At 39.3% G+C, this 25511-nt stretch overlaps 1 protein-coding gene across 2 annotated transcripts in view; it reads left to right on the top strand.

The window, feature by feature from the left end:
- Window positions 1–9426, top strand: part of Ccny (cyclin Y) — a 216903-nt gene extending 207477 nt beyond the window's left edge. The window contains exons 9-10 of one of the 2 annotated variants that reach the window (XM_026409085.2): window positions 2118–2280; window positions 4799–5337. In XM_026409085.2, coding sequence (XP_026264870.1) covers window positions 2118–2280; window positions 4799–4915 — 280 coding nt within the window. In that variant the 3' untranslated portion in view covers window positions 4916–5337. Of the gene's footprint in view, window positions 1–2117; window positions 2281–4798; window positions 5338–7469 lie in introns of those variants that run through there. The other variant, XM_026409086.2, reaches the window with a different exon arrangement.
- Window positions 9427–25511: the final 16085 nt, after the last annotated feature.

A 25511-nucleotide genomic window follows, 5' to 3' on the forward strand; every position in this document is an offset into this window, starting at 1 on the left:
CCTTAAGTGAGTGCATCCTGAATTTGCCCACTGTGTGTACCTCCAACTGGAGACATGGCTGTCCATATACCATTTTGGATAGGATCATTAAACTAGTTCTCTTAAAATGTAAAATTAGAATTTTCTGCCTTAGCATTGGGAGAATAGTGGCACTTCTTAGCCACCAGACGGCGATCTTTCCACAGGTAGCTTGCTGTTGCTCCTAACCCATTCCTTTTGGCACTTCTGGCCTTGGCAGTATTTTTGACACTCTTGTTTCATTGAAATATTACCTGGATTCCAGTATTTTACAGGATGATCTCTTACTAAATTTCATTTAAATGAAGCAATAAAATAAAAGTAAATTAAAATTAAAAAGTTTTTCCAAATAAAAGTAAACTCCTTAAAAATATAAGATTCAGAACAGTTTGTACATTTGGAGCATGTTAATTCTTTTCACTTGACTGTATAGAAATAGCAAGCAAGATATGCTTCTCTTTATCTCACTGAAAGACCCTCATTCACATGACTTCACTTAGGCTTTCATCAGCAACTCACTGTTTTGAAATTCTTATGTGCCTGATAGTTTCTGTCCCACCAAAGCCATCATTCAGATATCAGCCTCCCTTTTCTTCTTTATGCTCTGTCCCTTGTTTCAACAGCATGAAATGAAGGCACATTCCTCCTCTGCCTCTACTATCTCAGTTAGGTGACCCACCAGGCTCAGGCAAGATGGCACTCTACACACCATGGGAAAAGGATAGTGCTGAGATAATTTGAGATCCCAAAAATCAAATTGTATATTCAATGAGGTTGGCAGAGCACGACTCAGAATGGGATCTGGAGGACAGAGGCCCACCACTGGGAATAGGGCTTGCCAGTGTTGAGCTTTACCTGTGGAATATGGTGTCTACATGGCCTACCTTCCTATACTGGGCCTACTCAGCCAGAAGAACCCCACCATGAACCCTTGTTCCTTTCTGCCAGAACTTCACACTTTCATAAAATCAGTTCAGCTCAGGGAACAGGCATGTCAAGTCAGATGTCACAATTCCTGGCTATGAGGAGACAAATAGGAGAGATTGAGTAAAACAACAATTACAGAGTAGTGTGATAAAGGACAGAGATAGAAGACTGCAGTGTCCTGTGAGCCTGGCATCACCAGATGCTTCATGGAGGAGGTGGTATTGAAGTGGAGCACTTTGTCCAGAACCAGTGCTTAAGAAATTTATCTGTCACTCCCCTTCCAGCTACTCAACATTTCCTCAAAATGTAAATGGACTGACAAGATGTATCACAACACTATGTTTTCTCACCCATCTCTTTAGTTGACTGGTTCTCAAAGTGTGGGCCAGGGCCCAACAGCCTCAGCATCACTTTTACCTGGGAACTTGTTATAAATGTGATGTTTTCAGGCCTACCCCAGGTCTACTAAGTCCAAGTGTGAGGGGGGAGTCCAAAAAACATGCTTTCACAGTCACCCAGGTGACTTTCATGCATACTGAAACTAGGAAACTGCTGCTTTGATTCTTCAGGGTCTGTGAGCTCCCTTTAAGGATTGGGGCTGGGATTGAACACTCCCCACAAACCTTTCCAGCAGTTTCTCCCCTTGAGATTGAGAAGCCTCTAACAGTTCTTACACTTTTTTCTCTCAAAAAGTAGGAAAGAGCCTTTGAGAAATCCCAGTTCTCTAGGTCTACAGAGGCCATTTTTTCCTGTGTGTAACTGTCATGAGGCCCTCACTAGACTTCACTTGACAGCTCCTGACTGCTTCATCTTGTCTGCCATGCAAGCAAGGTGCAGGCCACATCGTTCGAGCAGACTGTTCATGCTGAGATTTGCAGCCAGGCCTGCTGTGTATGTGTTAGGTGTCAGTGAAATGAATCACCCTGAAGCACTTCCTGGTAATCATCCCAATTAATCAGGCTTCATCCTTCTGGGCACTGGATCAAGCAGATTCGGTTTTTAATACCAATTTAGTGGTTAAACTGCATCTCTGGTGTCCAACCAGGCAATTAATTAGATCATTTTTCTCCCTGGAGGATGGCAGTTTTCTGGAGTCTGGTCTCCAGCAGCTTGGCAGGCCACACAGCCTGGTGGGCAGCTAAATGTGTGCTATTTTTGCTTTTGCTTTGCAGGAATGAGCTAGAGCGACAGTTTCTTGAATTGCTCCAGTTCAACATCAACGTCCCTTCCAGTGTATACGCCAAGTATTATTTTGATCTTCGTTCTTTGGCAGAAGCAAATAACCTGAGCTTTCCTTTGGAGCCGCTGAGCAGGGAAAGGGCCCACAAGCTTGAGGTAAGATGTTTTAAGACATTGTCCTCTAGTGCACTGTTGCAGATATACCTTCTCATTCCACAGAAGTATGTGACCACAATGATGTCTCCCATTTGCTATTGTAAAATAAGGACAAAGTCCTTGGAGTTATTGCTGCTCAGTTAATTTAGTTGATTATAACTTGCACAGCTTTACATTTTTAATAAACTTTATTTAAAAAATTATTTGTTGTTATAAATGGACAGAATGCCTTTATTTGTTTATTTTTGTGTGGTGCTAAGGATGGAACCCACTGCCTAATAACCTTCTTAATGTCATATGTATTGATTCTATTTTGAAATTAAAGATTTTTTAAAACCCTTGTCCTTATAAATAGGGTCTTTAAAAAAATTATAAGCCCCTTCAAAAAAGGTATTTCCCAGCATGCACTTAATAGGGGAACACTACCAGATGACTTTAACAATCAGCAATCCATAAAGTTTGACCTTTTTTCTTAAATATTTGTTCTATAGTTCAGTTAGAGCTGGAGCGAGCTGCACCTGGTGATCTTGGTCTGGGTTAGAGCCATCATTATTAACCTGAATGTCTTTTGTGTCTCATCACAGTGTATTTGTATGGAGCTCACCTTTTTATTTTCACCAAGCTCATCCATTCTGACTTTTAGACAGGAGGGAATGGCAGGGTAGTAAGAAGATCACTGGTAAGATACTTTCCTCCAGAGAAGGTGTGCTGAGGCTCTGGTCTCTTGCCTCTGGAATTTACCACTCAACGTTTTGGTTTTATTCCAGAGAGCCTTGGACTAACGTGATAGATGACATAGTCCTTTCCCAGGCTTGGTAAGAATCAAGAGGTCCTGTGCTGCCTGCTGCACCATCCATGTGAAAGTGAAATGCTATCCCTTTTCAGTATGGTGTCAGGTGGGCAGCGTGGTGGTCTAACAGGGCTAAAAACTGAATGAAACAAAGCTGAGAGGTAGAAGAAGAGAATTATTATGGATTATAGATTTAGGAAAGCAAACATTTTTAAAAGGAAATAATATGTTAATCCCAAGAAGGAAACCTGGTAAAACATTGGAAAAAACCGGCTGCCTAGCACTGGGGTTTAAACGAAAATCCAGAAGAGGTTTTTGAGAATTCAAGTCATTCTGCTGTGATCCTGTCCCAGCCATTGGAATGAAAATACTCATGTGGTCTATTTTTCACCTGTTCAGTTGGAAACCCTTCCCTCCAAATGATTTGTTCCAAGGCACATGTTCAGATCTTTGCAAACATGAAATACAACTAGGGTTTCCTGGTGAGCATGACCCTCTCTCAGTCCATACAGTTGGCCTTGGTCTACTGCCATGGGCTCCACTTGTTCCTTTAGTACTGGGGAGAGGAGGTTTTGTCTTGGAAATAAATTAGTATGCCTGTGCACATGTGGGAGATGTGAATAAAGCTAACATCACTTTGCATAATAAAATCTTGGATAAGGTAGAACATTATTAATCTGTGACTATATTACATTCCGTTTTAAATGTTGTAAGCTGAGAAACAACAGATGGTAATCTTAGGAAATTTAAATAAATGAAAAGAATTTGCTCTGAAAAGGATAGCTCTCCTGCCCCTAAGGAATCTGATTTTCTCTTCTTCAAATATGCCCTCTATATAATGTGTATTATATATGTTTTAGATGAGTAATTCTCTGTTATAATCTGTTGGCTTCCCTAATTCATGTCTCATTCAGACAGAAGACATCCTTGATTCCTGTAGCTCTCCTCCAGTCCATTGTTTATGCTATCACAGGAATTATGTTTCTAAAATGCAGTTTGGGGTTTTAGAATGTTGTCCTAAAATCACGGGCAGATTGTGCTACCTAAAGAATAAAGCCTGAGCCAGCTAGTATGGTAGATGGCCTTTTCAATCTGGTCGCAACTGGCTTGCTGTCTCTGTCCCTTGCTGTCCTTTGGTAGCCCTGAGCCCTGGCCTTGCCCACCACGTACCATGCCAGCACCATGTGGCTGGGACCTTCTGCCCTTGCTGAGGATATTCTCACCCTCTTGGCAATTTCTTCCTCCTCTTCCTTCTCCTCAGGCATATCCCTGGAAGCCTGGTTCCATCCTTGGACATGAATGTGCCCTCAGAATAGAGTCAGTTGCTCATTCTCTCTGCTTCCAGGTGCTTTGACACACCCCTGTTGTGTTCATGCTCTGTTGTGTCATGCCTCTGTTGGAACTTACGCATCCAGTCAGCACACTGACACAAGAGTACCACTATGAAACAAAACTGTATTTGGGGAGTTTACATTCTCCTGGAAAGAGAGAACAAACAATAAGCACAACAAATAAATTGGCTAGTATGTTAGAAGGTGGTAAAAAAGAAAAGTGCAGTAGGACCAGGGAATTGCTGTGTTCCATAGCCTTGTTGAGTGCATGGTGTTCATGGAAAGACAAAAGCAGGGGAGAAATTGGACTTGCAGATCCCTCCTGGCTGAGGGAAGAGCTGCTTCCAGGCCAAGTGGGAGTCCATCTCTGACCTGCTTTGTCTCTCTTGCTCTTCAGGCTATTTCTCGCCTCTGCGAGGACAAGTACAAGGACCTGAGAAGATCCACGAGGAAGCGGTCAGCAAGTGCTGACAATCTAAATCTGGCGAGGTGGTCCCCAGCCATCATCTCCTAACCATGGATGTCCCCAATGGAGGCCGCACCATCCCTCAGTTTCTCCTTTAGTTTGAGAAAAGACGAACTTGGGGTGGTTTTGTTTTTGTTTTTCCCTTTCCTTTTCTTTTTTAACTCATAGCTCCATCAGGCTGCCTTCATGACCTCCTCCACGCTGTGTGAACTGCACGCAGCAAGGCTTTGAGGAAGCAAGATCAGTATTGTGGAAATCCTGTTTCATGCCTCTCCCCATCATCAACAGCACTTCCTTCGTGGAGGAAACAGACTCTAATCCTGGAGGAGGAAATAAAGGGAAAGGGAAGTCGTGTAGAGGCAGGGAAAATGGTTGAACGCCTTGGCCATTTCTTAAGTCCCCCATCTGGTCATTAGATGAATATGACAAAAAAACAAAACAAAAAAACAACAACAACCAAAAAAAAACCACACATTAGATAGCAGAGTTGGATGTGCATTAAAGACAGGAGTGCCACGTTTATCACCCCCACTTGGATCAGTATGTTCTGTAAGACTTCTTGCATTCCTTCTTGCTGCTTTTTTGGGATTTGGGGGATTTTCGTTTGTTTGTTTTTATTCATTTTGGCCCCACAGAGCAGAGAATATAGTTTGTACCCACCATGGCACAGACATCCAAATAAATAGTACTGGTTTGTTTCTCTGCACTACTCTGCAAGCTGTCTTCTGAGCTTTCTTCCTCACAAGTGGGCTGTGCTTGTTATATTTCTGTGCATCTTTATTTTATACAGTTTTTCTTCAACCATGGCAAAATTAACTTGACTGTAGTGCTGAACCAAAAGTATCCCTTGCCCTTCTTACCCCTCACCCCAAGAAATTCTAGATCATATGGGTGCTTGTGCCTTCCAATTTTCTCGCAGTTGCTGTTTTTCCCCCTCTGACGGAAGTTTTAGTTACAAAAATCAGTCAGACTTTGTGGACTGAAGGAAACAATGTGCAGCCAAGGGCATCCTCTGGTTGAGAACTTTCCCAGGGAGCTCAGTGTTTGCCTAAGTCATTGTGTAGGAGCCATTTCTTTGTACTCCCAGCCTAGTTCATTCTTCTACTTCCATGTCCATTGTTGCAAGCAATATTATTCTCAATTTTTATATGTTTACTTTAAATCAAAGTTAGTCTATTTGTATAAAATTTTTTAAAAATCTAAAATTAAAAAAAAATGGGGTGGGTGGGGTATTCCAGTGGGTGGACCATTGAAGGGAAAATGTTACTATTTACTGAGGTATTTTTCACAGAATGATGAATAAAACAACTCAACTTGCATTTTCATTGTGGGTGCTTAGAGAAGTTATACAAAATTCAAACTGTGAAGGCTTATGCTTCATTAATTATGGCCGTACTTTGTCATTTTCTGACTATCCCTGATTTCCTTATGGGCTAGATAAGAATCTTTTATATCAAAAAAAGTAAAAAGGTTAAAGATAGAATGTCAAATAGTAAATTTGATATGAAGCCTGAGAATCTGAGTCATTTACACTTTGGATTTTGCTTATTTTATTAGGTAACAGTGACTGAAGTTTCTGAGCTTTTTCCTTTTTCAAGTCTCTGAGGCAAATGGCAGCAGTTGGTCTGTTTCACCTCCCTTCTATGTGAGCTTGGAAAACTTTGGACTCTTACATTAGTCTTGAGTACCTTAAAATTGTACCCCCAATCTCCAACATGTCTACTCTCAATGAAACAAGCTTTGGAAATGGAGGGGACTCAGAAAGTCAAAATCTCAAGAACACCCAGCCAAAAGTGCTAGTCAGGTTTCAATGGAGTATGTGTTATGTATGATCATAATTGTTCAGACCAGAAATATGATCAGGTTCTCCCTGGACTGAACTTTCAGACAAGCAGAAAATGAAGAGTTAATTACCTTCCCATGTAAATGTGTTGACTTATTCTGAATGAGTACCAAAATCACTTTCTCTCAAGTAAGAGTTGAATTTAGAACTTTAAACAGATGTCTAAAAATGTAGAAAGTATCGTTTTATATTCCCTAATCTCTATATAGCTTCAAAAGGGACATATTTTCTTAGCTGAATATGAATACCTCTTAGACATAAATTTGTTCCTCTCATGTAAAATATCTTATTTTACTGATCCATTTCAGGAAAGAGGTTCTGCTGACTTTATAGCAGAAATCTTATTTTTATCCCTTTTATTTGAATGAGAGATTTGAAAATTGAACTATGTAAATATTTCAATGCATCTACTATAATTTTGTGGAGTTTATTAAACTACTTTAAAAAATTGTATAGTCTATTTATTGTATGTATGTACATACAGTCTGATACCTGAAACTTAAAGTGGATTCCGTAAAACCTGGCTCAGTCTTGTTTAGACTATTGAATATTGTTTTAGCCTTGTGCACTGGACTCTACCTCTGTATAGGAAATTTTTCCATATTCATTAATTGGTATTGATCTGTATTAACTGGTTATGTTTCTTGCACTAAGGACTTTTAAAACTTTGCTGTAAGTGTAGTTTTTAGTTTTACCTTTGCAGTATGAATCACTTGACACATCGGTAGATAACTTAGGTTTGGTTTTATTTTTCTACAGGATGATGAAGACATAAAGTTTGTTTTCTGGTTTGTTCCAAGTTTGCCAAAAGATGAAAACAACAAAACCAAACCCCAAATCGGTATAGTACCTATTGGTAAATATTAGGGACTGTAATTTGTTTGCAGGGTGATTCAATACCCTACAGTTAAAACCAGATGATACTTAAGAATATAATGTCTTAATGTAATATTTGAATGGAGAGATTTTTGTCATTAATGAAGGGTGAAGAAAACCACACATTTCTTTGACTCTAATTTTAGATTTGACTTAAACAACAAGTCATTGGGACAATAAATATACATCCCAAAGAATTTTGTTTTACTTTTCTTTAACTGGGGAAGGAAAGGAAGTCGGGTCTAAAACCAAGTTGGTGGGCAAGGTGGTAGATCTGCAAGCCCTGGGAACTGCTCTGGTGCCTTAATGTACCAGGTGAGGCCTGGGGCTCAGCCTCATCTTGTCGCCTGTCTGCTCTTTCAGGCTGGCTCTCTTGTATTTCTTCTCTTGGTCTTTGGCAGGGGTGTCTCCATCTTGGGGTTTTTCTTGGTTCTTGGCATTTTGCCCCTTAGCTGAGTTGTAAGGCAGAATTTGGGTGAGTGAGCGATTTTGACTTTTCCTGCTGCTTTTGGGTAACCTCTCACCTAAAGCCACATTTTATGGCTTTGAATTTTTTAAAAAATAAAATATGATTCCTGGTTCATTGTTAGGTGTTTAATAAGTGTTAAATAAATAAAAACATACATAGAACAAATAGTGCCTGCCTTCCTGCTGCTTTTTTTTTTAGTTATAATGTTGAGATAAAAATCAACAGATATTGTGGGTGCTGAGAAAATGAATTCTTTTTAAAAACAGTGGGAGTTCTGTGAGTCTTGAGAGATTCAAAACAGGATGAGACTTCCTTAGAATCCTCCATCAATGGAAATGTTTGCGTGATGGAGGCCTAACTGCCCTGTTTTATCTTAAGTCACTGTCTCCCTGAACTTACTGGAATCAGCATCTCAAGACTTATACTGGGTGGATCTCAACCATAGGGAGTCATCCTTGTTGGAAAACAAAAAGGAAATAAGAAACCTGGCCCTGAGTTGAGATGAGAAAAGGACACTTATACCCTGCAGACTGCAAGGAAAGCCCTACAGATATCATTAAGATAATGATTTGCTGTTACTGAATGCTGAGAAAATCTGCACCTGAAAACAGATTGCCCCACAGGTACCAAAAAAGCTCCTATAGAGATTAGGGAGATGACGAGGAGTGCTTGCAGCCACAAAATTGGTATTTGGTATTTGGACCTGACCAAGTCAGCAGATTTCCTCTTCAGTTTTTCAGGTTAGATTTCCTTACAGAGAGTCTGTATATGTGAAGGAACTACAGGTCCTCATGTGCCACTTCCCATGAGAAATTTTCTTCAGGAGTTGGTTGTCATTACCAAAATGATCTGCTTTTATTAAATGTCCAAGCGAAATAGTCATTGGAGATTGCTGTATGTGTGCACTGCTGCAAGTCAAAGCTGTGCATAAGCACCCAGACACAGATTGGTGCTGGAAATTATATATGTCCCTTGCAGATCTATGTAAAATGTTCTAGAAGAACCTGTTAACGTAAGAAATGGACTCACACATGGTGTCTGAATGACATTTGGATTTTACAGGTATCGATAAATGTGGGATAAAAGAATGTTATTTCAAAATAAATACAGTTTGGAAAAAAATATTAAATGGAACTTGAATTTATGCATAACATTTTGTTAACATTGGTATTGATCCGTGTTGTAATGAAAACTTGGGTTTTGAATCTCAGTCTAAATTATAGTGTAATCTTGAACAAATTGCTTCACCTCTGGACTTTTCAGTGAACTGGGCTATTAATCTTGCTTGGTTGTTTTTGCCACCTTGCTTTGTTTCTGAACACACTGTGCGCAATTATTCTCACATCATGACTGTTGGATACATGTAGGAAGGCCGGGCCTAATAAAAGACAAGTACAAGCCTGACTGAATTTCCCTGGGGGAAATCAATCATCTTTCTAATGTCCCCTCCCAGAGAAGAGTGGCCATTGGTAGATGCAGCAGATCTTACATAAATTGGAAGGGTATCCAAATTTCAGCTACTGTCCATTTTCCCTTGGGTCTCTCCTGATGCAGTTCAGCTTTCAGCTTGTCCTTAAATTGGGTTTTCCTGGGTCTAGATAAGATTTCTTACCCATACTGGCAGATGCAGAAAACCTTGGAACAGCAAAGTTGAATGTGTGGGTCCATCTCAAAGTGAATCTGTCCTGAAAGGGGTGCTGCATCATGGTTAACCATTGATTGATGCTTATTGCAGTCCTGTAGACCAGAGCTTAGGAAGCCCAACCTTGGAAGGAAAGAATTTGGCTCCTTTTTTATGACATCTGCTATTCATCCAGGAAGGTGAAAAGCAGCCACTTTCAATTTTCCTATATTTGCCTCTGATCATCAGCTCTTGGGGACTGTGTGAAAGGACTGAAAGTTGTTGGTACTGAAAGTTGTTGTCCCCTCCAAGGACAAGACCAGCATTTGAGGTATGATGATTAAATAAATGATCATTGTATAAGTTCAGAACATCTGAGTATAAGGTCTGTGACATGAATGACATGGTTTGGCAATTCATCATCTTAAATTTCTGAAGATCCTTCCCACACCTAACACTAAATTATTCTATTAATGACCTAGTTATTCTGGGATTTTTCTGGACACTTTTGAGAGTCTTAACCACAGACTTGCTTACCCCTGTAATCTTTGGAAAATAAAAAAAAAAAAAGTGGATTAGACTGTAGCAAAGCATCCAGAGTCCCAAATGCCTATTACATCCCTTCAATCATTCTCTATAATATCCTGCAGAGCAGCGGCCTCCTTAGTGTAAGCTAAACAGGAAACAGTTTCTAAAGTATTTTCAAGAAAATGTATGTATTTGTTCCGTAATGAGTGAATTTTATTGAAGGCTTTACCTTATCCATTCAAAAAATATTGACCAGGGGCTATGCTGGACACCATGTCTTGTATGTGTTAGAGACCAATACAACAAGAAGAGATGAGGTCTTTGCTTTTCTTGCGGACATTCTAGTGGGGCAATCAAGTCACTACACACCATACAGATAGCATACTTTGGATTGTGATACATGTCATGGAGGAAATTGGGTGGTGTGACAGTAATGTGCAGGGGTAACTTTGTGGAAGTGACCTTGTGAGTAGTGGTCACCATGGAAGAATTTTGGAAAAGGAAGAGCTTAGAGAGAAAGGAAGGTAGTTGGAGATGTGGGTGGAGAAGAATTGGGCCTTGCAGACCCTGGCAAAGAACACAGATTTTTTTTAAATTTTTTTTATAAGTTATTGATGGGCCTTTGTTTGTTTATTTGTTTATACATGGTGCTGAGAATTGAACCCAGTGCCTCACGCATGCTAGGCAAGTGCTCTACCACTGAGCCACAACTCCAGCCCCAAGAACACAGATATTGAGTCCAGTAGAATGCTCCTGAAACATTTAATTGGATTGTACTATTTATTATATTCGACTCTGCCAAATGTTGTTGTGGTGTGCAGGGGCATAGGAAACATTGTTCCTACCTTCATAGATTATACACAGGAAAAGAACAACTAGCAAATTCATAAGATGGGGTTTCACTACACAACTAGGAAGAATCACCCATTCCTTTATCAATTATTTAGTTATATTATAAAGTTTCAAAATACAGAATCTACACTCTACCAAGTATTGGATGTAATAGGAGTATATCAGGACTAAAAACTGGCCCCTGCCTTTCTAAAACTAGTGTTTGGGGGATGGATTAATGGTTCTGACTTAACAATAATGAAAATAAATATGTGCTTATTCTATTATGGGCATGAAGCAGACTACCAGAACCTGTCTCTGGTGATGGAAATGTACACAAGGTGTGTTTTGGACAGGTACTCATGGCTTTTACAGTTATTATTGAATATTACATATAAATCTACAGCTATTTATTGAATATTACATATAACTCTGTTTTGAGGACCTAGAAGTTGATGTGATTGCCATGATGAAAATCTAAGAGAAATATTTAGAAAGTTAATAGGTTAGCAAGATGGCAGTTATGAGAGATCCATACACAAAAATTGAGAGCTTTCCAATTCACCAGCAATAACCAATAAGATAAAATATAATGGAGAAAAGATGCCATTCGAAATAGCAACAGATTATATAACATATTTAAGAACAAAAACATTTATCAGGTGTTTACCATGAGTTCAGAACAATTTAAGCCCATGGTACATGTTTTAATCCTTCCTTGTCACAATTTTGTGATGATACTTGCTGCTGTCATTCCTAGATAAGGATGTTTCAGCTTGGAAAGATTAAAAACCTGATCCATAAGCCATAAAGCAAAGAAACCTGACTTCAGGGCTTATTTTTAATCACTGCTATATGGCCATTTACTGCCTCTGATGAGTAGGAAATACATCAATAAAGGGATATCTGCTTAAATGTCCTGTTCTCTTAGAGATCTTGTCTAACACCACCACCACCACCACCCTGCCCATGAAGATAATGCCTTCCCTCTTGCATGGTCCTGTTCTAAGCCTACAGTGGATTGAACAGTGTTTCAAAATTCAGGTCAACCCTAAACCTACAAATGTGATCTCATTTGGAAATAGGATCTTTGTGTATGTAACTAATTAAGATAGGCCATAAGGATGGTCCCTAATTCTGGGATATATAAAGAACTCAAAAAACTTAATACCAGAAAAATAAATGAACCCAATCAATAAAAGGGCTAAGGAACTAAACAGACACTTCTCAGAAGAAGATATACAACTGATCAACAAATACATGAAAAAATGTTTACCATCTCTAGTAATTAGAGAAAAGCAAATCAAAACTACTGAGATTTCATTTCACTTCAGACAGAATGACACTTATCAAGAACTACCAAGAAACAAGTGTTAGCAAGGATGTGGAGGAAAAGGTACACCCATACATTGTTGGTGGCACTGCAAATAGGTGCAGCCACTCTGGAAAGCAAGATGGAGATTCCTTAGAAAACTTGGAATGGAACCACCATTTGACTCAGCTATCTCACTCCTGGTCTATATCTGAAGGACTTAAAATCAGCATATTATAGTGATATAGCTGTATCAATATTTATAGCAGCTCAATTCACAATAACTAAACTGTGGAACCAACCTAGATGCCCTTCAATAGATGAATAGATAAAGAAACTGTGGTATATCTACACAATGGAATACTACTCAGCATTAAAAGAATAAAATTATGGCATTTGTAGGTAAATGGATGGAGTTGGAGAATATTATGCTAAGCAAAGTAAGCCAATCCCAAAAAGCCAAAGGCCAGATGTTCTCTCTGATAAGTGGATGCTGATCCATAATGAGGGGGAAGGCATGGAAAGAATGGAGGAACTTTGGGCAAAGGGTGGGGGAGGGCAAGGGGCATACGAGCAGGAAAGATGGTGGAATGAGATGGATATTATTACCCTAGGTACATGTTGTGTACCATAAACCAATATGCATTCTGCTGTCATATATAAACCCAATCAGAATACACACACACACACACACACACACATATATATATATACACACACATGTGTATGTATATATATATGCATATATTTGTAGATAATATTTATTTATTTAAAAAGGATGGTTTCTAAATCCTATGACTTGTCCTTACAAAGAGAAGGAAATTTGGAAACACGGGTATACAGGGATATGTGGACACCACCATGTGAGGATGGACACAGATATTAGAGAGACACCAAGGATTGTTAAGGACACCAGAAACTGAAAGAGCTAAGGCAGAATTCTATGGAGTTTTTTTCAGAGAGCATGATCTGCTGATTTCTAGCTTCCAAAATAGAGTATAAATTTTCTCTTAAAGCTATCCAATGTGTGGAAACTTGTTTATGGCAGCCCTAGGAAACCAACACTCATATAATACCTAAGTATCTAAATAAAGGAAATCCTAAATTTTACTGTAAGTCATCAAAACAGATCTGAAGGGTGAGACATAGCATATTCCTGAGTGTGAAGTCACAGTACTGAAAAAAATGTCACATCTCTCTTTGTCCCTTCTCCCCTTTGTCCAATGTGCTCTTAAGCACACCGAGCTCTCTCCCAGTCTAGCATCCTTCTCTGAGCTGTTATTTCTGGCATCCTTCTGCCTCTGAAATTACATTGCTCATTCTTCTCTTTGGGATATGTGCTTGAATGTCATGTCCTCTTGTAGACCTGCTCTTGACACCATCCCCCATAGAAGGTAACAACCCCTTCCCTCTTGCCCTGTCTGTTTGTTCATTTGTTTATTGTCTTTCTCTTGTCCCTGGAATACCTACTCAGGGAGATGGGGGTTTTGACTAACTCATTCCCTTCTACATCCCAGTGCTCAACACCGGCCAGGCCTTTAGATGAGTGGCTGAGTGAGTGGATGGTGTAGTGCCCAAGTTCAGAGAATAAGAGCCAAAGTGGAGCTGTAGTCAAAGTAATTTTGAGCAAAAATAATACAGTGGGATGCATTGCACAAAAACACATACAAATGGCCAACAGATATAAAAAATTGCTCATCATCACTAATCATCAGTGACATGTAAATCAATGCCACAATGAGATAGCATCTCACACATATGTCAGAATAACTATTATGTAGATAAAACACAAGTGTTGGCATGGATGTGGAGAAAAGGGAACTCTTGCACTGTTGCTGGGAGTATAAATAGATGCAACCATTATGGAAAACAGTATAGAGATTCCTCAGAAAACTAAAATAGAACTACCAGATGACTCAGCTACCTCACTTCTGGGCACGTATCTAAAGGAATTAAAATCAGGATATCTATGAGACATCTGCATTCCATGTTTATTGCAGCACTGTTCACAACAGCCAAGATATAGAAGAAATCTAGGTGTCTATCATCAGATGAATACATAAAGAAAAGGTGGTATTTACACACAATGAAATACTATTTAGCCTTAAAAGGAGGAATTACTTCATTTGTTACTAATGGATAAATCCAGAGGACATTATGCTAAGTGAAATAAATGGCACAGAAAGATAAACAAAAATATAGTTGTCCCTGTGTATGCATGGAGAATTTGTTCCAGGTTATGCCACAATCCACAGGTGCTCAAGCCCCTTAAAAGTGGCATAGCATTTGTATATAACCTATGCATATCCTCTTGTATATTTTAAATCATCTCTAGATGAATTAAACTACATAATATAATGTGTTATGCAAATACTGTTATCATTTAGAGAATGTCAAGAAAAAAAGTCTGCATTTTGTAAAAATGAGCATTTGGTGGGGGTTATTTTTCGTGTGTAGTTGATCGAGTCTACTGATGCAAATTTCAGATATGAAGGACTGACTGTGGCAGGATCTTACTCATGTGGAACCTCAAAAGTCCAACTCATGGAAGTAGAGAGTAGAATAGGTCATTACCAGAAGCTGGGAGAGGGAGGAGGATGGAGCAATGGGAGATATTGTTACAAGTTTTCAGTTAGGAAGAATAAGCTTGAAAACCTATTGCACACAATGGTGACTACAATAAATGATAATACATTGTATATTTCAAAACTGCCCAAAGAGTGGATTTTAAATGTTTTATCTCAAAAAGTATGTGAAGTGGCAAATTTGCTAAATACCTAGATTTAATCATTCCATGATATAGCAAAACATCACATGGTACCCTATATATATATATATATATAAAGTATTTGTCAAAACTAAAATTAAGGGAAGAAATTGAGCCATGAGGTAGCTTAAGGAAAGAAACAGAGCTTGAACTAGGTGTGTGTAGAATCTCAGTAAATGGGAAGGAAAGGAATTCTAGCCTAGGGAATGTAGAGCCTAAGTCAGAAATTCTCCCCTACCCACTTCCCTGCATTGCTGAGGGGTAGTGGTAGAAAGTCTGGTCACAAATATATGTCACAAATGTGGGAGACTTTGGAAGTCAACTAAGGAAGTTTGAACAGTGTCATTCAATCTACAAATACTTAGCTTAAACCTAATATTTTTTTCTAGAAACAATACTGATCACTTATGTTCTGAGACATTTCCAATTCACAAAACATTCTTCTTCATCTCCCAAGAATCACACTGATTGTTTTCTACATGGAGTTGAAGTTTGGAAATATTAAGTGACTTTGCAAAGTTCACACCACCACCAGCCAACAGGTCTTCCATTTCTTCTACAGCTGCCCCTCAAACCACAGAGTAAGGCAAGCTACACCTGTCACATCTCCATATGGGTAGTCCTTGGAGAAAGACAGCTGCAATATTTTAGTCTAAAAAATACTTAGTAAATAATGTACTTACAAGCACCAGTGCTGTGTAGGGATTCTGTTATTTTTATGGCTGCTAAATGTAGAAACCACACAGATGTGTGGTCTGTCCTATTAGCGGCATTTGAAAGAAGTCTATGAATTGCTATTTCAGAATTGCTGCATGACCCTCAAGTGGTGTCTCCTTCCCTTCAAGTCTCAGTTTAGGAGCTTTAAAGACCCTGAACATTTGATGATTTCATGCATCTGATGCCATGGCCCCTATTTTGGCAGGTATGGATCCTGCTGGCCTGTGCTTTTATTTTTCTGCACTTGCAACTTCTTGTTTTTGAGTTGCTTTCTCTAGCTCAAAATGTGTCCATCCTGTGACTTTCATTGGTTGCTTCAACTCAGAAGTCACCTCTTCATTGGCCTTTCTTGGAAACTTCATCTAAAAGTAACACCAATCACTACATCTCACTCACTACCAATCACTACCCCATCACTCACTATTACCCTTATTTTGTTTGTTTATTTAGTAGCATGTTATATAGTACCCTGATTATATACTTAGGGATTAAGTTTGACTCCCCATCAGAGGCAGACCTACCACAACTGAAAGCTGACTTTACTGCTCACTAAGCAAGGAACAGCTGCTAAGTTATAGTCTCTTAGTAAAGCGGGGGCAGGTGTATCTCATGATTAGGACATTGGAAAGCAGAGCTTGAAGTACATTTGTGGGAGATTGAAGGTTTCAGTTCCAATTACAGCATCTTTTCACTTTCTGGTCAGTAGCAGAAATTGCTCACAACAAAGCATGCACAAATTCTATATTTTAACTATCTCCACTACAGGACCTTTAGTTTTGTAAATTGCTTGACATTGCTTCCTAAAACTTTGGTAAATTCATCATTGTATTAAGAAATACAAGCAAGCTGTAAGGATTCTGAATGTACCTAACTGCTGTAGTTTCTTTGATTCTGTGATTATATATTTTCACATATATGTACATCTCATTCTCTTAAGTGATCTACAACTTAAGACATTAAGACATTTTCTCCACGCAGATTCTGCCTGCGTATGATATTTGTGAGAGTAAACCAGCTCTATTCTCAAACTTTGAAGAGTTTTTTTTTTCTTTAGATGAATTTGATTGGTGCCCCTATGAAAATTTTGTGGCAATTAGGGTCAGCGTGTTAGCAAGAAAATGTCTTGAAATAACCAGAACAACTGGGCATAGCATAGCACAGAATTTTCCAGCATTGCAGTTTATTTATTTAGAGCTGAAGCCCAAAGTTGAATGCTCAGGGCCAGCAGTCTCTGGGGGAGGGAGGAAATTCTAGTATGGTGCAGAGGAGGGAGGGCCCAGAGTTTGAAGTAAGAGAACAAAACTCACTATTGGCTTTTCTTGGAGGAGACCTTTCAAGGTAAACAAATTGCCACTTACTGAGCATTACTCTTCACTAAGCCTCAGGAGACCTGTGGCTCTGAAGACAAGATTGCCCACCCCCCAGGGATGGTCTAAGCAGATAAAGGGTGTGTAAAAGTGGCTGATACTGAAAGCACACCTTGCTGCCTGAGGTATATAACATCATTCTTGTTAGCAAAAAAGACTTAAATGAGCCACTTAAGATGCAAACAGGAGTAAATGCATGTAGAGGGAGGAGGATGGAAGAAGAAAGAAGGGGATAAAGCAGATAAAGATTCCACAAAGGGCATTTTTTGATTAGGTTATGAGTGTCTCTGTGTCAACAAATCCTTCCACAAAGAGCTGATACCGTACATGCCAAAGTAGTGATCTCACTGTACACCTGAAAGAAGGGAAGTTGCATTTGATAAGAACCTGTGATACAAGAGAAGATGGAAACTTACTGAAAAACCAAGGAGATGCCTTCAGTAAACTTACACTTGAAAATTTCTCAGGCTATTCTGCGAAATAACTCATGTTATTCTCATATCTGTCACAGACATCTCTATTTGACTTGAGGGCACGCTTCTTCTCTTTCCAGCTCTCTGTGCCACATCTGTTCCTCCTCTTATGTCTTCATCCTAACACATATGCACATCCTCACCTGTCCCTCTCCACCTGGCTTCTTTAATACCCTTGATTCCATGGTTCTATCTCCCACCTAATTTAGATGTCCATCACCTCACCTCAGAATCACTATAGTAGCTGTAGGAGCTCTCATTTCCAGTTTTGCCTCTTTCTGACTCATTCTTTTCATAGCAGGTTAGTGCTACTTTCTGAAATGCAGATCTGATTGTGTCACCTTTGTCATAGACCTTTAGGACTCCCCCTGTCTATGGAGTTGAAACCCATACTCTCTAGTATCAAATAGGAGCCCTTCGAGGCTTCCAGCCACTTCTACTCCCGTTGTGCTGCCTACTCCTAACCCATGCTTTGGTCATCCTGAATTATGGGCAGTTCCCTATACCCACTGGAGCAATGTCCAGCTTTGGGCCATTGTACATGCTGCTTACAGTCAAATTTTGAGGTACCCAAATCATCTTAGCCTTGCAACTAGCACTGGTCCCTCCAGAGGCAATCAAGCCCCTCCTTTGGAAGACTTCCCTAGCCCCAATACTGTCCCCTTACATTTGTAATCAACAAGTGACTTTTCTGCCTCCCACTCCACCTGGTGATCTCCCAGAGCAGAGACATGTCTACCATTGTAGCTCTAGGACCAGGCACTCTGCCTGGCATATGTCACTCACTGAGTGAAAAACAGCACCTTAATAGAACTTGAGTACTTTAAAAGCATCTTGCCTTGAGAAGGGTGGATTTTTATTCTCCCACCAAGATTAAGGGGCAGAGAAAGATTGGAAAGCAGGCATGCTAAAGGTGGCCGTGATGGTTGATGTTTGGTGTTAACTTGACTGGATTAAGGGATGCCTCAGGTGTATGTTAGTGTTTCTGGAGAAGACTAGAATGTGAGTCAGTGAATTGAGTAGGGGAAGACCCATTCTGAAGGTGGGTACACCATTCAATAGGCTGGGGGCCTATATAGAATGAAGAAGTACAAGAAGCAGGAAGCTTGCTCTTTTGCTGATTTTCTCCCTTCATGAGTGGGTATGTTTTTTCTGCTCCTGGACATCACATTCTGAGTTTTTCAGCCTTAAATGTGGATTTGCATCAGCTCCAGAGAGATTTGGGCCTTTGAGCTTGAACTGAAGTTGCATATTGGTCTCTTTTCTGAGGCTTTTGGCTTCTAAGAATGAACTATGGATTCCCTGTTTCTCCAAACTGCAGTAACCATTGTGGGATTTTTGAGCCTCTGTGACTATGTAAACCAACCGAATAAATCTCCTCTTAGAATAAAATGTGTGTGTATGAGTTTGTGTGTGAAAGAGGGGGGGGGTAATATATTCTAATGGCTCTGTTTCTCTGGAGAACCCTAACTAATATAGTGACCTTAGGGTTCAGAGCAAATGGAAGTATGGATGTTCGGTGTCCACTGTCTGTCCCATGGGAAGACAGGTGGGTATTTGGGTTGCAAAACACTCTGAAAATAGCAAAACATCATGTCCATATAAAGGATATTAAAAGTCAAAAAGGGCATTTTGTGGAGGAAAAGTTATAGCAGTGAAAATAAATTAGCTACACTAACTTAACAGGAAATGATCATTCCATGGAAAGAAGCTGACACACTCTAGGCTGAGCTGGTGACCTGCACTGTATAAAAAGCCCAGGAAAGGGTGAGGTGTGGGGGATTCTGACCAGAGGTAGTGAGAGAGCCCTGTGGAAGTTCTATATCTATGGAAGAACATCCATAGATTTAGACAGTTGACTTCAAAACAGCATGGAGGAAAATAGGAGTTATTTATTCTTCCTTTGTGAAGGTCTTCCAAAAATAGCCCTGATCTAAGCTCTCAGGCACTACAGGAAAATAAAGTATTCACCTTGAGCTAGATGTGCTTGATGGTGACAGTATCATCTACATGGCTTATACTCTTCTCTCTCCTTTTCTCTCTTACACACACACACACGCACACACACACACACACATCCAAGAAGTCAGATTCAGAATGCCGTACTACAAGTTCTGCTTTTACTTTGAGTCTGCACTGTTAGGCTTCTTAGGAACACCATGAGTATTGTTTGAATTGAACCACGTTAGAGTAAGAGCCTCTGAAGGTTTGCATGAGTCCCCTGTACGTGCACACCTGCCTGCAAATGTGTATGGATGGTTCTGTGGTTAAATGGAAAGATGGCGGTCCTGGACGAGTCAGCTCTGAACCCAAATTCCTACATAATCTTGGGCAAATTCCTTCACTTTGGGCATTAGTTTGCTAGGATTGCCATAACTGAATATAGACTCGTCGCTTCCACAACATGAATCTATTCTCTCACAAGTTCTGGAGGCTAGAAGTTCAAGATCAAGGTGTCAGCAGGGTTGGTGTCTGCTGAGGCCTTTTGCCTTGGCTCACAGATATCCATCTTTTCCCTGAGGCTCTCCTCTGTGCATCTATGTCCCTGGTGTTTCTCTGTGTTTCCTAATTTCTTCTCATTAGGACACCAGTCAGATTAGATTATGACTCACCTTAGTGGCCTCATTTTAATTTAATTATCTCTATAAAACCCTATCTCCAAATACAGTCAAATTTTGAGGTACTAGGAGTTAGGGCTTCAACACAGAAATTTGGAGAGGACACAATTCAGCCCATAACACTTCTTAACTTCATTTTTGCTCTTTGATGTCCGAAGGGATTCAGCCAATGATTTCTAAAGTCCTTTTTATACCCACAACTGCCGACTAAGAGTGTGGGCTTTTCCTTCTCCTGAAGTCTCATGGAATCATAAATAATTAGACGGCAGGGGCCACATTGTTTTCTTCCTTCATATATTTCTCTATCTGAAGATAACTTCTTTCCTACTTCATCTACTATAATGTTGCCTTTCTCAAGGTTATCTGAGCGGTTCTCCTTGACAGCTTGGACTTCAGGATGGCAGTTAATGAAGAGAAGGAAGGTGGGGTCTCATGAGATGATTGAACCAGCCATAATGTGGCCACTGTGTGCAGCGGTTCCTGCAGGTCACAGCATTTGTAATTAAGATCCCTCCTGAAGATGCAATAAAACCACTACTTGATGGGAGGCAGAGGCAGATCCCTGGTGTTGAGTATGTGAATCACAAAATGTATCCCCACCTCATGGGCCCTAAATGGCTCCCATTTTTGCTAACAGTCCCACCTTAGGTTAGAATCAATGAGTGTTACCCCACTTCCAATATGGAGGATTGTGGACCCACCAGGAAAACCCAGCACACAGAAAAATGACCTTATGTGGGTGGGTGAAAGAAATTCTTGGTTGAAATCATCCTTCGGGAGAGGGGTTTTTTTTCTCTCAGATCCAAATAAAGTAAGCATTCACATAGTTACTATTTGAAGTTCATGTGTGTACAATACTTGGTCACTTGAGTTGTTCACAACCACCATATTAAAACAGTCACACTTTGAGATATCTTCTGATATCTTTAGCTCCTGGTCTGCCAAAATATTCCAATTTAACAGAAAAGAAGAAAAAACAGAAAGCAACTATTTTAAATTTGGGTTGTTCCTAAGAAATCATAGAAATTCTGTGCAATTCCCATCCTATTTTGGTCCATTACTAAAGTTTCTTTTTTTCTCTCTCTTTCTTTTTTTTTTTAATATCAAATAAGGGCTCCTCCTCCCCCAGCTAAAAACCAAAAACAACAACTTCAACAAGAAAAACACATTTATATTTCAATCCATCTGTGTTTTATCAGAAATGCACACCCTTAGTTTTCAAGAACTCTGGCAACAGTGTGAGGGTTTCTTTCTTAAAAGCTAAGTCTGGAATATAAGGAAGAATGAGAACTCAGCACCTGTTGCTTTGGGGATGAATCATGTACTGATGTCATAAACTGCATATAGCAAAGCTATTTGCTGCAGAAGTCGTAAGGAACTATAATGTGTTAACTGGGTTCTCAGCACACCTAGAATTCCAACATACATCATCACTTCAATGCCAAGATTTACTGTCTTCATTGAGAACTTCTCATTTTTTGAGTTCTTAAGTTAAAATATTTTCACATCACAAAAATCTGTCAAATTTGATTTGAATCGGAGCGGCAGAAAGGGGGTTCATTGTAGAGGAATGAACAATAAGTTCACATTCTTACAGGAGACACAGTAAGGAGTTTCCCAATCTGTGTCTAATGAAGGCCCAAATTAGAGGCACCACATGACACCTGTGTTGTAAGAAGGATCTTGGCACAGGAGAGAATTCGGTGTCAAATTACAAATATAACTCCTTACCAGTAAAGGTTAAGAGACCCGACTTTATCAATATGGTTTATTATTTATTGAAAAATAGAAGGTAGTAAGATAAACAGTATTTTGTGCAAGGTCAAAAAATAATAACTCTAGTCAAAGAAAAAATATATTTTGCTTGCAGTGCTATTATTTTTAAAAAATAATTTGGAGCAAAACTTTTCAGACGTTGAAAATAGGCAGCAATGTATCATAATGTCTGATATAAAATAAACAAATGAAGTGAGCTCTATAATGCTTTGAGCTTTTACCTGGAGGTACTTTTAGAACTGATCCCAGAAAGCAACCCAAAAGAGCATGGATGTATTATTGAATGAATTGAGAAGACACAGATCAAAGTTTAGGGAGATCAACAGAGCTGAAATATGTAGGGTAAGATAGAGGAGAGAGCTACATAGAAATCTAAAGATCTTCGTAGATGTCCCCTTGAGTCTTTAGCGAATATTAAGCTGTTTATGCAAACTGTGAAACTCCATAGAGCCAGAAAATGATGGATTTCAAGGAAATGTTAAGCTAAATAATTCATAGGTCTTATGTGTAGCAGGGAGACATTTAAGCACTGGCCAATCTCAGTTCATAGACCTTGTTAAACACTTGGGAAATTTAATAAAAAACTCAACAATTGTATTACTCTGGTGGTAGGGCTAACCTAGATCTGTTAGAGTCTGTAAACAAGTCTGGATGGCGCCTGGCAAAATGCCAGAGGAAGTGGTTTGTGAAGTAACGCCAGCGAGCCATTAAGTGTGGAGACTCCTTATTGGTTGACTGATGTATCTAGTTTATGCTAATTAAGATAAGCTGTGTGGAATGTATAAATATCGCTCCGGTCCTAACAATAAATGGCTCCCTCTCCTGCTGTATCAACGTACACAAGTTGTTCGTCACCCCCCGGTTATTTTGCTGCAGCCATACTCCGGCATAGATCCACTCTGACAAGGCCTAAAATAAGCCTTTTAACTGACTGTCAAGTCAAAATTCAAAACTATTTGAAGGAAGATAAAATCCAGACATTCAACAATATAACATACACAATACCTAGTATCCAATGAAAATAACTAGACACATGAAGAGGAATGAAAGTGTGAACCATAATGAGATAAATCAATCAGTTTAAATTGACTCAGATATAATAATCTAGATGATGGAATTCCCACTCAAGTACTTTCAGACAAGTTACTATAAATATATTTAAGGATTTAAAAGAAAATACATAGCCAAATGCAGTGGTACAGGCCTGTAATCCCAGCAACAGGGAGGCCAAGGCAGGAGGATCACAAGTTCAAAGCCAGCCTCTGCAACTTAATAAGACCCTGACTCAAAATAAAAAAATTAACAGGGTTGGGGATATATCTCAGTGGTAAAGCATCTCTAGCTTCAATCCCCAGTAACAAAAAACAAACAAAAAGAATTTTCCTCCAAAAAATTTTAAAAATATATAATAAAAAGAATGGTTACATTAATATCTGAAAAATATGCTCAGGACAAGAAATATTCTAGAGATGAGCAAGGACATTTCATAATAACAAAAAGATGAATTCATTAAGAAGACAAAAACTTCCCAAATGTACACATCTGATAACAAAACTTCAGAATATATGAAAATATAGTAATAAAAAACTCAACAATTGTATTACTCTGGTGATAGGGCTAACCTAGATCCACTCTGACAAAGCCACAGATCAAAGTTTAGGGAGATCAACAGAGCTGAAATGTGTAGGGTAAGATAGAGGAGGGAGCTACATACATTTCAGATGATGAAAACCATCAGTCTGGAAACAACATTTCAGAATACATGAAAACCATCTGGCTGGAAACAACATTTATACCTGTTGTTTTAAATTAAAAAGGAAGGGAGTCAAGAGGTAGACTGGAGAAGCCTACTGTCAAGCAGCTGCTCCCCACGACTAAATTAAATTAAAAAGGAAAATACTACACAGACATTTTCCAAGTCATTTCAGCTAGATTTATTGGGAAAGGATACTAAACTAGGGCATTAATCTGACAGGAAAGCAGTTTAACAGATTTGATTCTGGCCTCAAGAAGTTCACAAAAAGCTTAAAATACAGATTTAAGAGATCAAAAGATATATGTTTTTTTTTCCTTAAACTCCACCTCTCAGTTTTTGAATCAAATAAATTATTAAGCTATTGTTGGCTGTTTTCCATCTTGAGGTATCAACTGCTTGGCCTCACAAGTGTCACAGAGCTTCTTAGCCATCCCTGCTAGGCCCACATGGCTCCATGACCCTTATTCTGATTCAGGTGGAACCCATAACATTGGAAGTGTAGTCGAGGATCACTGTTAACATTCTACAAAACTAGTGCTCTTCTTCAGGGTCTCAGTCAGTCTTGGGATGAGCTGTTGCATGTCCCCTGTCCTGCTTTCTACCCATTCTCCAAACAAGCGATGAGCTGTCAATGCACTTGCATTCTGAGAATACGTTTTTTTTTCTTTAAAAAATTAGGGTTCAGTATGATTCACACTTGTTACTGCTAATTAAACCCATTTAGGGATTAAAAAATTGTTATTAGTTAGAAAAAATCTTTCTAAAATATCCACTTTACTTAATCTTTTAAAATTTGGTTGTATTTCCCAAGGAAACCGCCCTGGAGGTAGTGTTAGAATTATAATGGATTACTCCTTTTTAAAAAACACATACTCTGCTAATAGGCAGGGCTCTTTGCTGCCCTTAATAAATGACTGAATTGATTTATGCCATTTCTTTCTTTAGATTTTAGCTGATTCCAAGAAAGGAAAAACAACTCCTCCAAAGATAGATCTTTTGTAGTCTTGCCTGATGAGGAGAGCTTCTCCTTATAGCTTTGCCAGGTTTTGTTGGAGTTAAATAAATTGGGATAGAATCCCAATTTTGCCACCTCCAACCTGTGTGATGTTAGGCAGTTTTGAAATCTCATGAAGCCTTATATCCTTTCCTATGATCTGCCTCGCTTACAGGTGTGTGTATATAATATAAATATTAGTTCTCTCCTTAATGATCTCTGATAACTCTATTATAGGCTTTGCTATTTATTTTCATCACATGACCATGTCTGACTCTTGGGGTCCGGAAAGTTGGTCAGTGTTCTCACTGTTAGAAATATACTTGTCTGCCTCCGGGAAAGGCTGTCTATTCACCTGTGCTCTTAGTCCTGGCACATTGTCTGGCATGAAGTAGAAGCTCAGTGTTTGAATCAGTCTTCTGTTTTTGTGACAAAATACCTGAGAAAATCAACTTAAAGGAGGAAAAAAATATATATTGTCTCACCACTTCAGATATTTCCGATCATGGCTGGCTCCACTTTCTAGGCCTGTGGGTGAGGTAGAACATCATAACAAAGAGGGCGTGGTAGAGGAAAGCTGTCAGCTAATGACTAGCAGAAAGGGGTCAAGGGGGGCTGGGGATGTGGCTCCAGCGGTAACGCGCTCACCTGGCAAGCGCGGGGCGCTGGGTTCAATCCTCAGCACCACATAAAAAT

Source organism: Urocitellus parryii, chromosome 9 (assembly GCF_045843805.1).
Source record: "Urocitellus parryii isolate mUroPar1 chromosome 9, mUroPar1.hap1, whole genome shotgun sequence".
In the NCBI taxonomy this organism is placed as follows: Eukaryota; Metazoa; Chordata; class Mammalia; order Rodentia; family Sciuridae; genus Urocitellus; species Urocitellus parryii.